Here is a 14,862-nt window from a genome sequence, read left to right as displayed (position 1 = left end):
AAAAAAGCAAGGAAGGTAGGTAAAGAATCTGACTTCTAACTGCAAACTCCACCAATCAAATTTATTTCATATATGAAGTGTTGACTTAGAAATTATGATGGCATGGATTCAGGTTGAACCTTCAACAATGGCGTGCTCATCTAGAAAATTTCCCAAGTTCAGTCCAATGCCATATTTTGAACGCCATGCTCCACGTCCTTGTGTATTTATCACGTTGGCGTGCTAAAACATTTGACAACAGAAGAAAAAAATGAAAAAGAAGCCAATTTTGATTGACTTTTCCAATTACGTGCAGCCTGCCAATCGTCAAAACACGATGCAGGGAAAAGAGATCTTCATCGTAACGACTACGATGTGGCTGCTCTTGCACACCGTCTGAAGTTTTTTAACTTTTTTCCATTGACTTCAATAAAATTTGGCATAAATTATCAAAGAATAAATCATTTTGCTCCCACACGAGGAGAGGCTCTCTCTCTGCGTGTTTCTGTAACCTTTTTTTTTTTCTTTCTTCTGAGGAAGAAGGTTGGTAGAAGTTTCACCCACGAAACTTCATCTAGAATTTCCGACACCCTTTGAATGGAAAGGAAAACAGATTCCAAATTTCCATGGTTTGAACTCAGCTGCTTGTTTTCAAGTTCCAGTGTGTTTGGACATATACTACTACCACTACTACCCTGGACTCTCAAGTCTGAAGCCCACTGTGTATCACCATGGTAGTTTAAGCTCACCACTTTCATCTTCAACCTCTGAAACCCACGTCCCAAAATGTCGAAAACACCCCCACCTTCTGTCCAAATTCACTTCTACACCCTCTCTATCCTCCTCTTCTCTTTAACCTTTTATGGGAATTCTCAGGCCAGTGATCAGGAGCTCTCAATCCTACTGAAGCTTAAGCAACACTGGCATAATCCGCCAGCCATCGATCACTGGACTTCGTCCAATTCATCCTACTGCACATGGCCGGAGATTGAATGTGCAGAGGATGGCTCTGTCACTGGAATCTCTCTTGTGAACATCAACATCACCAACGAAATCCCACCCTTCATCTGTGACCTGAAGAACATCACAACCATTGATCTCCAACTCAACTACATCCCTGGTGGATTCCCTACAGGTCTGTACAACTGCACCAAGCTTGAGTACTTGGACCTCTCTCAAAACTACTTCGTTGGCCCCATTCCGGCGGATGTTGACCGCTTGTCACCTCGGCTGTATCTCCTCTTCCTCGTCGGCAACAACTTCTCTGGCGATATTCCGGCTGCAATTGGGCGATTACCGGAGTTGAGGTTTCTTAGGCTCACCCAAAATCAGTTCAACGGTTCTTTCCCGCCAGAAATAGGTAATTTGTCGAAACTTGAACACTTAGGAATGGCCTATAACGATTTCCGGCCATCGGAAATACCTCTGAATTTCACTAAGTTGAAGAATTTGAAGTATCTGTGGATGGCCCAATCAAATTTGATAGGAGAAATCCCGGAAATGATTGGAGAAATGACTGCACTCCAGTACTTGGACTTGTCTTCAAACAATTTGAGTGGGAAAATCCCAAGCAGTTTGTTTCTGTTGAAAAATTTGACCGAATTATACCTTCAAGTAAATCAATTTTCTGGGGAGATTGGCCCAACAATTGAGGCCATAAATTTGCTTAGAATTGATCTTTCTAAGAACAACTTATCTGGGACAATCCCAGAAGATTTTGGAAGGCTAAGCAAATTGGAAGTTCTGGTTTTGTACTCCAATCAATTCACAGGGGAGATTCCAGAAAGCATTGGCAATCTAACAGCCCTGAGAGACGTTAGGTTGTTCAGCAACAATCTGTCCGGTATACTGCCTCCAGACTTCGGGCGATACTCAATGCTGGAAGCGTTTGAGGTAGCTTCCAACAGTTTTACCGGAAGGCTTCCAGAGAACTTGTGCGCAGGTGGAAAATTGGAAGGATTGGTAGCCTTTGATAATAAGCTCAGTGGGGAATTGCCTGAATCCCTTGGGAATTGCAGGAATTTGAAAACTGTCATGGTTTACAATAACTCGCTTTCAGGCAACGTTCCCAGTGGTCTATGGACTTTAGTGAACATATCACGGCTGATGCTAAGCCACAATTCATTTACAGGTGAGCTGCCTGATGAATTGGGGTGGAATCTTTCTCGGCTTGAGATCAGAGACAACATGTTTTATGGAAATATTCCAGCTGGAGTAGCTTCCTGGAAGAACCTGGTGGTGTTTGATGCACGCAATAACCAATTATCCGGTCCAATTCCTTCTGAATTAACAGCCCTACCTAGCCTCACTACTCTTTTTCTCGACAGAAACCTATTTGACGGTCACCTTCCATCCAAGATAGTGTCTTGGAAGTCGCTGAATTTCCTGAACCTTAGCCGAAATCAGATCTCTGGCATGATCCCGGCTGAAATTGGTTATCTACCTGACCTTTCAGAGCTAGACCTGTCGGAGAACCAACTCTCCGGTGAAATCCCACCTGAAATCGGCCTCCTGACTTTCACCTTTCTCAACCTTTCTTCCAATCATCTTACTGGGAAAATCCCAACCAAGTTTGAAAACAAAGCATATGACAGCAGCTTCTTGAACAACCCTGGTCTCTGTACAAGTAACCCATTCCTAGGCACTGGCTTCCAACTCTGCCATTCTGAGACAAGGAAGAAGAGCAAGATCTCATCAGAATCTTTGGCTTTGATTCTGATTGTTGCTGCAGCAGCCGCTGTGTTGGCCTTGTCATTTTCATTCATTGTCTTCAGAGTCTATAGAAGGAAGACGCACAGATTTGATCCCACATGGAAACTCACCTCATTCCAGAGATTGAATTTCACTGAAGCAAACATTTTGTCAAGTTTAGCAGAGAATAATGTGATTGGAAGTGGCGGGTCAGGGAAAGTATACTGTGTTCCTGTAAATCATTTGGGTGAAGTTGTGGCTGTGAAGAGGATTTGGACTCACAGAAACTTGGATCACAAGCTTGAGAAAGAATTTTTAGCAGAAGTTGAAATACTGGGTGCAATTCGGCACTCCAATATCATAAAATTGCTGTGTTGTGTTTCAAGTGAGGATTCAAAACTTCTGGTCTATGAGTATATGGAAAGGAGAAGCCTGGATCGGTGGCTCCATAGGAAGAGAAGGCCGATGATTGCCTCGGGTTTAGTCCATCATTTTGTCTTGGCCTGGCCCCAGAGGTTGAAGATTGCTGTGGATATTGCCCAGGGTCTATGCTACATGCACCATGACTGTTCACCTCCCATTGTTCATCGAGATGTGAAGTCGAGCAATATCCTGCTGGATTCTGAGTTCAATGCAAAATTAGCAGATTTTGGATTGGCAAAGATGCTGATCAAGCCCGGAGAGCTGAACACAATGTCAACTGTGGCAGGCTCAGTCGGGTACATGGCACCAGGTGAGTGATGCAAGAATTTGGAAATGACCTCCCCTTTAAAACTACTGATTCATTTTCCCTCATTTTCCCTAGAAAAATTCAGTTAAAACTCTGTTTCTAATTTGACTTGCAGAGTCTGCTCATACTGCAAGAGTGAGTGAGAAGACTGATGTTTACAGCTTCGGGGTAATCCTTCTGGAGCTGGTAACAGGACGGGAAGCCAGTGATGGAGATGAGCACACATGCCTTGTTGAGTGGGCATGGCAGCACATCCAAGAAGGCAAGCATACAGCCGACGCCTTGGACAAGGAGATCAAGGAACCCTGCTACTTGGATGAGATGAGCAGTGTGTTCAAGCTAGGGATCATTTGTACTGGCACACTGCCTTCTACCAGGCCCAGCATGAGGAAGGTTTTGAAGATCTTGCTCCAATACAGCAATCCACTAGAGGTCTATGGAGGGGAGAATACCGGAAGAGAATACGATGCCGCCCCCCTCCTCGACACAAAGCCAGCGAGAATATCAGAAAATAATGGCAGTAATTTTGCGTCCAATGTGTGATGACTCTGTTCCATGCTGTCACAGGAGGCAAAGGAAAACATATAGTTAGCAATAGGTTGCTATATTGAGAAGACCAAACTGCTCTGAATCGTGTAGCTTAGAGAGCATCTTGTAGTCATATATAGAAACCAAGGCGAAAGGTGGCCCAAGTTAGGCCATGAACATTGCTGTATACAATAAGATTCTACAGGAATGAAGCACACACATTGCATATCTATACTTAAAAAAAGTAATACGTTCTTGTTTGCAACTTGTTTAATACGAACCCTAAATTTAGAGTAAAGAGAAACACTAGAAGGGAAGAAAAAGTGAGGCAAGCACAACAGGAAAACCATCTCAACTCTCAAGAACGAAGGCAGTTGATGCTTTTCCTCGGATGCCTAGAAATATCTATAGAGCGTCTCTTGCAAAATAGTACTTGGCAACCAGAAGTGATAAGTACAGAAACAGATTGCTGATACCCATAAAATCCTGTTTTATTTAGAATAGAGAGGATGTTCTACCAAAAGCAAGTAGCAAAGAAAAACACCTTAAATCCCCTTTTATTCTGTAATTCAGGAGACAATGAACTTTTATAAGTACCAATACACTGCCGGAACATTAGAAAATGACAGGCTATAGTGTGAACTTGTCAGCCAATTTTAGGCATTCCAACCGCATATCTGATCCATCATTCAGTTCTATACTCTGCAAGACCATAAATTAAGGATTTGCTAGAATGATCACTTGAACTACGTTAACGCTCCAAATGATCTGAGGGGAGTTCGTGAAAAGAAAGGGGGATAAGGAAGATATACAAAAACTGAATTTGTAAAAGCTTCTTGGACCAAAATACAATGGGCCAACCACGTTCAAGAGTCTTCTTCAAGGTACTGAGAGTGGGAGGCAGCCAGCAGGGCAGCTCCAATGCCTGAGCCGTCATTGGAGTGTTTGATGACTATGTTATCAGAAACTTCTGCTCCCAGTAACTCCTTGAGGGTGCTCTCCAAGCAGGTGCGGAACTCAGTGTAGTGCTCATACAGCCCTCCGTCCAGTGCTATCACCGAGTTCTGCTTATCCCCCTCCTTCATTGTGTCTCTCCCCAATTTCTTGAGAATGCCTAGGATCCCTGCAGCAGAAAGACGGGCCCCACGAGTAGCAACAATATCACACAGCTCAATGACAACTTTTCTTGTTTTCAGGGAAGTATTGGGTATCTGACATGAATAAAAAAAGTTAGGACATGCAAGAAACCCATAAGAAAAAAGAGTTAAAGCAGACAAATAAACCATGCACTTGTTTCTGCTATTGTGGGATGCAACCTGCTTTATTAAAACAAATCATGAACTGCCTCAAGAAGTTAAAAAATTGTCTTCAAATCGTGATGGATGAGGAGCCTTATCTCATTTGAGTTCTAAATATTGGGAGTGGGAGACCAATGAAAAAGGCTGTGAACAAATCAAGCTCAAACTGGTTGAGAGGAGCAGCAGGAGATTAACAACAGTTCTCTTCAAGAATGAGGGATCTGTATTGCTGGTGGATCAAATCAATAAGGAAAGGCATTTGAAGAAAGGTGAAAAATTCTCCAAATCCCAGAGATAGGTGGATGGGGGTTTTCCTACTATTACCAGAGTTCTATAGGGGAGTAAAAAGAAAAAAAAAAGCATGGTATTGATTGCAGAAGGAAAAGGGAAAAGCGGCAAGCTAAAATGGGGATTGTCGAAGAAAAGACTCAGATGGGGATTTCATTATCAGAAAAAGTAACAGGTGAAAAAAGGACTGATGAAATACTAGATGATGTGGATATACTACCCTTCTTATGCTCAAGCCCCATTTGAAGCTAGAGCAGGAAAATTGAGGTTTGATTGGGGGGCTTCTAGGTGTTCTAGAAAGAAACTGCAGAGATATAATTGTCCTTAATGCTTTTTGCTTTACACTTGTTTCTTTCATCTTGTTTTCCATTTTTTAGGAGATTGAAAGTAAACTGTCAGGCCAGAAAATATTATTACATTTTCATTTTTCAGACAACAATGTGGTCAGAGTAACATACATCCAAGATATCTTTTAGTTTGCTGCCAACAACCCTCAGATCAGGAGATGTATCGTGATGCATCGCTGACATGTCAGGAGTCCTAAATATTTTACAAGAGAAGTAGCTTTATTGTAAGTAGTCCATCAAAAAAATCAACTGAACACAATAAAATCTTGCACAGAAAACTTACATGCGACCAGACAAATTACATGACATGAAATATAACATAAAGAGAGTTTGAAACATGGCTGAACTAGCTATATAGTAAATGCCTATAACTTTCATAAGTTTGGTTCAGGAACTTTGTGACCGTGACTGTCAGTATCTTTTTTTCAAATAAGTAAAAGAAAATTTTGTGAATTAACACATCAAAAGAAGACCACAACCAGAACAACCCTGCTATTAAACCTCTCTAGGATCATTCTCATACTCTAAAAATTACACCAAATCCTGGGTTTCCCTACAGCGCTATTTTACACATTTATTAACATTGCCCTTAGTTGTTTGATGGTAAAATTATTGGCATTCCTGATCATGCTACCTTGGGAAGTGTCATAATTGTGTCCACAAAATGTAATTGGCAATTTGTCCCAAAATTCAGTTGTACTCAAGTTTCAAAGCTTGGAAAACCACCCAATCTATCCAATCTTGCTGCAAACACTTTGTGGACTTTGTGCATATAGGAACATCCAACCAGAAACTTCATGAGCACATTTTGAAGGTTGTAACTTAAAGATATGTTTTATGTGTAAGTGAAAATGTTTTTTTCTGATGTGTTCACAATGCATAACTAATTCTAGAATCTAGCTTTGTCAACAAGAATAATGGGAAACTACTTTGCACATGCTTAATTTGATATCCATGAAATACGTGTCTTTGCCCAACAGTTATGCAATCTGCCCAATATCAATGCATCTGAAGGGATTAAAAACATATTATAATCAACTTTGCAGAAGAAAGGGTTAAATTACTATATCATTGTTATAAAGGTCAATATGCATCAATATTCTTTGTCCTGGGCCAAAAAGATGAGTTTTTGAATGGGAAGCCCATAAAAAATAAAGGAATTACCTTAATATGAAAGGAATTTTCAGTTTTGGTGGAACAGTGTCCCCAAAAAGGTCAGCTTCTTCAGCCATACGACACAAGACTCTGCGTACAATGTCTCCCAAATACATACCAGAAATAATCTTCTCAAAAATCTGTGACAACAGCAACCTTTCCGGCATTAATTCATCCAAAAAGCAATTACAAGATGGAACTTGGTAATCTCAAACAAAATCAGTCACCTGTTCTCCAGGGTTTAAACTCTCAGCATCCAGCACCTGATCATATTCTGTTAGTGGAAGGTGAGATGATCGAAAGTTACCCCACTCCATGTTGATAACCTACAGAAATTTTATTAAGAAAATTATTTATCTTCCGACATAATAGCATAACTTGTATACTAGGTTCCAAACCACAGAAACATTTCTATATCAGGAAAGAGACATTAAAAAAAAGTCAAGATTTTTTGTTTTTAATAGAAGATGGATAGTACATTCCTAATCACATATCAATAGATGGAAATTATAAGAGAACTGCTAACCATATCTCCAGATTTCGGTAGGAGACCATGCCACTTGGGAATTGACTGTGCCCGTTCTACATAGGCTGCATTTGTTCCAGTACCCAAGATCACTGCAGCAACGACATCCTGATCATAATATCTACCTCCTGCTAGTGTTCCAATTGTATCATTGACCTGTATCAGCAGAGCAAATTGAAGAATTCTAAATAAAAAATCTTCTTGACAGATTAGATAGAAAGGAAGGCTACCAGACTCAAATTTGAAATAACAGAATTCTCTAGGAGAGCTCTCTTAAAGAGAAATCAAGTTGACTTACCAAAGCAGATACGCGCATATCAAGACCAATTCTTTCCATGGCTTTCGTTAATTCTCCCACTACATCTTGTCCAACCTATAACATGCCAGCCAATTTTTATTTTTTTTAAAAAAAAGAAAACATGAGAACATTAAAATGAAAATACTAGAGAGTAGACAGCTGGTAGTTGCAAAACTAGACCCCAGATGTTATAACCCTAGGTTAAAAAACCCAGGACAGAAGAATATATAAAAATTTCAAGACAAATTTGGAGGGAAAATAATGTCCCCACCTAAAGTACTGGGCTTAACAGATGGTAGAATTTACTTCCAAAACCCAAAAATATATAGGATTATAACCTTGTAAGGATAGCGCACAAAAATGAAACAGTAGATTATAGGGAAGTTCTTTTTTTCCAATTCTTAGTTTACAGCTTTTCAATGTACACAAGTCAATAAAGGGAAAAATAAAACTACAAAATGATACAAATAAAGGTATTAGTAGCAGTAGTAAATACTACCAGCAATGGACTGTTATCACAAGTATTGTAACTTAAACTACCCTGAAGTTTAGAGTGTGCTGGGGCATGGTATGCTTTATGGGGCCAAATCCTAAGGTTTTAGAAAAGTTAATAACTCAATATGATATAAAAAAATTTGGTCATATAAGTTAAAATATAGTGAGGCATTGTCATTTATAACCAATCCTCAACCGATGACCAAGTACACTGATTGCACAGCTTATACAAACAATGCCTGATAACATGTGTAATGTGAAACTAATCAACATGGAATTAATTTTGTAGAAAATAGCAGAATGATAACATATCCATACTTTTCACAAAAACATCCAAATTAAACAACTAGTTATCAACTTTCAAGATTATCAATGCCCCTTTATTTTTTATTCTGGACAAAGGCCAGCATCAATAATTTAAGGGGGAAAAAAAAAAAAAAACAACTGGAGAAGAGAATGGCAGGATCAATATTAGATTGCAAACAAGGATCAAGGTAACTAGGATTAACCGCGTCTTCTATTGAGAATCCCTTTGTCCATTTAATGAGGGAGCCCGATGAAATTGATGATTGTCTAACTGGAAATGAGAAAGTAAAACCCAGTTCCCTTTGTCTACCAGGAGAAACATGAAGACCTTCACCTTCAGTAGCAACAAATTTAGCAAGTGCTGCAGCAATGTAATCAAATAAAGCCTGAAATCACCATCATTCACAGACTTCAGAGCATGAAACAAATCTAAACAGCATAAAACATTCTTTGAATGCTTGAATAACACTCACATCTGAACTCCCAACCATCAAATGTGGAGGAATAGAAACTTCCTCAAATTCTTGTTTAACAACACGCTTGTCTTTCCCACCCAATTGCACACGCAAGACACGGAAGTTTGTGCCACCAAGGTCCAATGCATAAAACAAACCCTTCTCATCCCTAAAAAAAAAAAAAGAGGGAGAATAAGTGGCATGTTCAGCTGAAATATCTCTTAATCAGTGTAACAGATCTGGACAACTGAAATTGTCCATTTCCAGGTGGAACTTTTCCTCAGTCAATTTTATCTCCTTCCTATTAGTCTTAGGAAAAGATTGGTATTTTTCTATTTGGAAAATTTTATGTTCCTAGCTCCTCATAAGACTCAGCCCAAATTAAAAAAGAAAAATAAGACCAAATCAAATAACAAGAAAAAAAATCAACAAATAGTTCAATTAGGAATCATTCCAAATACAATTTTTTTTTATCGGTAGGAATCATTCCAAATACATTGACATATGCAGTTTTATTGAGTTCCTCTGAAAATAGGAGTCCATCAGCATTTGCTTAAACACGATTCTTTTTGGAACCTTAACTTACCAACTAAACATATATACAAATGTAGATAAAAGAACAAAAACAAACTACCCTGATTTAAGACTTCAACCTAATGATAATCACAAGACGTAATTATTTAATTAATTGAAACTTAGCCACAAGGATTATTAATCATATTCATACATGATAGGGCAGTCTTAAGATAACTTAATTCATATCTGCTTTCATTGATTCATTACAGAGCCACTGGCAAACTCATCTCTACCGGATTAAACAGAACTGCATGCTAATCATAAAGAGACATTCCAAGAAGAACGAATCAAATAAAAAAAGGAGAAACGGAAACTTTCACAATTCCATGAAGTCAATATAAAAATCAAAATCATTTTGCCACCTTCTTAAGTGTAAAGTGACATTCCACTTCAGTATTATGTCCCAAGTGACCCTAATCTACTAGACCAAATCAGTAATATGAAAATTGACCAAAAAGAAGAATTATTGTAAGGAGAATTCTCATGATCAAGCTATATGAAAAAATAAATAAATAATGGAAAAAAAAGGGCCACAAAACCAAGGACCAGAAATGAGACAAAAAGGTAAAAGCAACAAAGCCTTATATGGTAGTCTATAAGCCAATAGATTGGAAAAGAAAAACGACCCAACAAAATAGAGAACAAAAAGGTGGGTGCTCGACAAAGACAGAGAAAAGGAAAGAAGAAAAAATGAATAACCCCCAATCAAGATATAATGAACTTCGTGAGCATAAAGTTTGATGGTAAGATAGGGTTGGCATCTCAAAAAGGCAACTACCAAACCTACCATGAAACTCCTACATTTCAATCTTGATATTCTCCCAACTCAATCAAGTTGAGGAAGTCCATGATTACCGGAGGAATATGTTTTTCTAGGAAGTTTCATTTGAACCACCTAAGAGGGATCATCTTCCTCAAGCCTATAAAAAAGAAGCGAGAGAGAGAGAGAAGGGACCATCTTCCTCAAGTTCTAGTGGAACTCAATGATAAGTGCACGCAAGAACATTAAAATCATGTTTGGTTTCAGTTACATCAACTCATAAACTCGAAACAGTCATTTCTTCCATTCAAGCACTGACACAGTGACAACAAGAATATGATAAATCAGATGGGAAAAATAAAAATCAGAGAGCCATGAATTTCATATACAAAGATGAAAATATAAAAATTAGAACAAAGAAAAAAACAGCAAAACAAAAATGCCTACTGATATAATCAATGAAAGTGATTCTTAATTGTTACATACACTACCCAAGATTGAAAACCAAGACCCGATCCCAACAAATTATAAAAAAGAACATCCTTTAAAATATATAGTTTGGAAAACCCATTCAAAATATGATCACAAAAAAGGGCAAAAAAATATATCTGATCAATGATTGATCAACCTTTTAATAAGAGTTCCAAATTCGAGTCGTTATGCAAAAATCAATGAGAAAACAATAAACCAAAACCAAACCCCAAAGAAGTTTTTTTTTTTTTTTTTCAGTTATTTATTTATAAATAAAAGCGACATCAAGATTTAAATAAAATGAAGTTAGAAAAAAGAAAAATATAATAAAACAAAGAAGGAAACTTTGATTACCCAGTGGGAAGGTTATCCACATAGCTGATAATCATCTTGAGTTTGCTTCCACCTTCAGATGCAAGACCAGCATGCATCTCAACAGTCATGGCGTCAGCCACCTGTCTCAGCTTCGCAATAGGGGTCCCACACTTCTCCTCAAATTCCCTCAGTATCGCCATGGCCCTAGCCCATCGCCCAGAGCTCCGCATACGGTGGCGCGCGATCAGCACCGCCGCCGCGCAGACCGTCGCGGCGCACACCACCGCCGCTCCCACCGCCACCTTCCCCATCACCACCACCAACAACAACAACACCAACTACCAATCAATAAAACTCTCCAGACGCAGATCGATTCAAATCTCCAAACTCCGAGCTCCTCCAAAGCTCCAAGCTTTCCCTCTCGGTGGAAAAACCGGAAAACCCTGGTCGATTTTATGAGAAATTGCCTGGATGTTCAGAGATTCAGTTGCACGTGTAAGAGAGAGAGGGGAGGAAATTTTGATTGAAAAATTGGACGAATTTCGAGCGATTTTCTCGGGAAAATAAGGTAAGGAAAACAAGAAAGAGGACACAGGGCTCAGGCTCAGCTCCTGCTTCTTTGGTTTCCTTGTTTTATTCCCTTTTTTATTTTTATTTTTATTTTTATTTCCTTCGAGTGCTCTCGATTTTATTTTGTATTTTATCAAGTCAGCCGCTTCTCTGGAGATTTATCTCAACAGGATAATAATTTAAGATTTTGATATATCACTCTTTTTATATAATTACTATAATACCCTTTTGTCTTTTACTGTGAGGATTAAAATTAATAAATTATTTTTATAAATTTAACTTTTTTTTTCTCTATAAATATGTTTTAATTCATTTTAATTACACTTATTTTTTCCGCATTTTAAATATACTTTTGTGGGAAAAATAAATAGATCCCCAAACAAGGAAATGGTAGAAAAAATGTAAATTTTTTTGGTACAAAAAAGTAAAAAAAAATTATTATTATTATTATTATTAAAAAATACACATTTTCCAAAGTATGGTGGTATAAAAACATAAAAAGAATTTTTTTTTAATATGGAAAATTAATTTTTCTATACAAGCTAAAATTCACTTTTATGAAAAATATTATTTTCTTAGTTTTTACAATAAATTATTTCTTTTTAAAAATTATTCACCTTAAAAATTAACTTTAATTTTTCAAAAAGGAAAATTCAAAAGAAATAATTAATTATGGAAACAAGATGGAAGGAGATAATATTGAATATACAAAGTATGAAATTGGTTTAGATGGAATAATTTAATCATTTGGTTAATGCAAATTTAACCTTATCCATTTTGTCGTAATATGTCACTTGACATACGATAACTTATAGTAAATATTTAATTTTTTTAATTCAGTTAAAACTAATAGTTGATATTAATTAATAAAATTAAATTAAATTTATTGATAATATATTTACTTTAATTATGTATAATAATATAAAATATAATAAATAAATAACATAAAAACTTTTTTTTATTGTATTTTGTAAATTTTTTCTTCTTCTTTTTTTTTTGTAAGAATTTCAAAACCTTTTAATAAAAAAATGATTTTGATAAATAAATTAAATAGAATTATTTAGAACCCTAATTTTATTATATTAAGAAATTAAAGTTAAATAAAAACAATTATATCCATATATATACTTAATGATAAATAAATAAATAACATGAAAAAAAAGTAATTGATATAAATAAATTAAATAAAATTTATTTAGAACTTGAATTTTATTACATTAAACCATTAAAATGAATAAAAATAATATATTATAATTTAAAAGAAATTGATTAAAACTGAATCTCACAAAAGAATTAAAATAGGTATTATTTTTAGAATTTTGATTTTATTGTAATAATGAATTAATAATAAAATGTTTTAATTTAAAAAAGATTTTTAAAAAAAAGATAAATTCTAAAATAAAAATGATTTAATAATAAAACTCTTTCTTTTATAAAAAAAATTATAAAAATTTATAATTTGTTGATCATGTTTTGTAAGAAGTGATTTTTAACTTTTATCAAATATACTTAAGAAATAAGACCCACCATTTTCCTTTTTATTCTTTTAGAATTAATTTGTTTTTCTATCAAACATCCCCTCAAGTGTTAGCTTTCAATTCCTCCACTGTCAATCATAGAAAATGATTTTTCAAAGTTTATTCATATATTTGGATATGCTTGAAGACTATTGAAAACAATTATAGATTTAAAAACTAATATAAGATTTATTTATCATAATTAATAATTATTTAGATAAAAATAATATAAATATGACATTTAATTAATAAATAAATTATGTTATTTCCTTTTCTATTCCCTATTTGGGAAAAATTTTATGTTCATCAAATGTTTCAAAGAAGAAAAAAAAAATTACTAGATAAAATAATTTAAAACTAAAATTATCATGCTAGATAATATTAGTAGGGTAGATAATGAGGTGAGGCAGGGCACGTGACCTGCAAACTCTGCAGCGGGTCAGCCAAATGGTATAAATTAGGCACGTGGCTTTGTAGATATTGCATGGTTGACGCGTGTGGGGCACGTGGTGTCCTTGTCTATGTTCACAAAAATATCTGGGTATAAGTTTCCCTTATAATATAGTCTATAATTAAAACCGTGGACCTCACATTGAAGCAATATACTAATTTTACAAATATAACTTCAATTTTAAGGCAAAAAAATTAGTAGTTCTCGGTCCGACCGGCTTGATCGAGCAAGTAGTTGGCGCAACCATGAGAGTTTGCTCTTGCTTCATGTTTCTAAGGTCTGATCCCTTTTGTTTCATGTGTCTAAGGTCTAATCCCTTATTTGAGTATTTGAACTTAATGGTTTCCCATTAAGCTGGAAAGTAACACGAACCCAATAGGCAGTCCATAATGTCATCCATTGTTGACATTATTGGGAATAGTTCTACCCAAAATCAACCAATTTTAATTTGACACGAATCGACCATCCTTATCCAACTTTTAGAAACCATGGATGTGGTGAGTCATAACAAGGAATATAGTACGCGTGACATGTCCACTTAAGAAAATTCTTCAGTTAAAATTCAGGTCCTAAGGAATAAAATCCTAGAGGCAAGGAATAATGGTTAGTGGCGTACCATAGAATCTTAATTATTATTTATAAAATTGCCTTTATATATATATAAATATATTTTAATATAAAGTAGTGGGTCTTTATAATTGGAGCTGTAAAAATTTATATATATATAAAGGGAAAATGTGGACACGAGGCTGCACCAAACCAGGGGACGCGCTGTTGGGTCCGTTTCTTAATTGGGCCCACGTGTAGCTGCAGTTGACGTTTGGGCCGCAGTTTCTTAATTGGGAGAATCAAAAAAGTGGGCGGCCCACTTTTTGTTCGTGCCCATCATCTATTTTGGAGAAATATCAGATTCCTCATCCAAGTGTCAGCATGTGAGTGGTCCACATGAGATTGGATGGGTGGAGGATGATGCGGATCAGATCAAAGATGTCAAGTTGGTGTTAGTCAAAGCACTTGATTTGCGGACTTGTGATGTTCGGCTCAGATTCGGAAACCATTATGGCTCATTCTCGTTTGCCCACATGGCTCCGATTCATTGTGGAACC

The 14,862-nt window shown here is 36.4% G+C and overlaps 2 protein-coding genes across 2 annotated transcripts; one reads left to right on the top strand and one right to left on the bottom strand.

Moving 5' to 3' along the window:
* On the top strand, nt 1-4,602 carry LOC100247568 (receptor-like protein kinase 5). The gene is made up of 2 exons (XM_002280359.4): nt 1-3,403; nt 3,516-4,602. Exons 1-2 carry the CDS (start codon nt 766-768, stop codon nt 3,941-3,943), a joined length of 3,066 nt encoding a protein of 1,021 aa, XP_002280395.1. The 5' UTR covers nt 1-765; the 3' UTR covers nt 3,944-4,602.
* Nucleotides 4,402-11,975, bottom strand: LOC100242358 (hexokinase-1). The gene is made up of 9 exons (XM_002283572.5): nt 11,258-11,975; nt 9,115-9,265; nt 8,845-9,027; nt 7,841-7,915; nt 7,543-7,698; nt 7,244-7,342; nt 7,026-7,156; nt 5,973-6,054; nt 4,402-5,139 (listed from the first exon to the last, which is right to left on the bottom strand). Exons 1-9 carry the CDS (start codon nt 11,527-11,529, stop codon nt 4,795-4,797), a joined length of 1,494 nt encoding a protein of 497 aa, XP_002283608.1. The 5' UTR covers nt 11,530-11,975; the 3' UTR covers nt 4,402-4,794.
* Between the last annotated feature and the right edge of the window lie 2,887 nt (nt 11,976-14,862).

This window comes from Vitis vinifera, chromosome 11, assembly GCF_030704535.1.
Source record: "Vitis vinifera cultivar Pinot Noir 40024 chromosome 11, ASM3070453v1".
NCBI classification, from domain to species: Eukaryota; Viridiplantae; Streptophyta; class Magnoliopsida; order Vitales; family Vitaceae; genus Vitis; species Vitis vinifera.
Note: the sequence above shows the minus strand (reverse complement) of the source record. Positions and strands in the feature narration are given on the sequence as shown.

Excerpts from the sequence above, each read along its gene's own strand:
- LOC100247568 (XM_002280359.4), top strand. The coding sequence starts at position 766 with ATGTCGAAAACACCCCCACCTTCTGTCCAAATTCACTTCTACACCCTC. Across the intron at positions 3,404-3,515 it reads AGTCGGGTACATGGCACCAG|AGTCTGCTCATACTGCAAGA; the intron begins GTGAGTGATGCA and ends TTTGACTTGCAG.
- LOC100242358 (XM_002283572.5), bottom strand. The coding sequence starts at position 11,529 with ATGGGGAAGGTGGCGGTGGGAGCGGCGGTGGTGTGCGCCGCGACGGTC. Across the intron at positions 7,699-7,840 it reads ATATGCGCGTATCTGCTTTG|GTCAATGATACAATTGGAAC; the intron begins GTAAGTCAACTT and ends CTGCTGATACAG. Across the intron at positions 7,157-7,243 it reads GTTTAAACCCTGGAGAACAG|ATTTTTGAGAAGATTATTTC; the intron begins GTGACTGATTTT and ends CTGTTGTCACAG.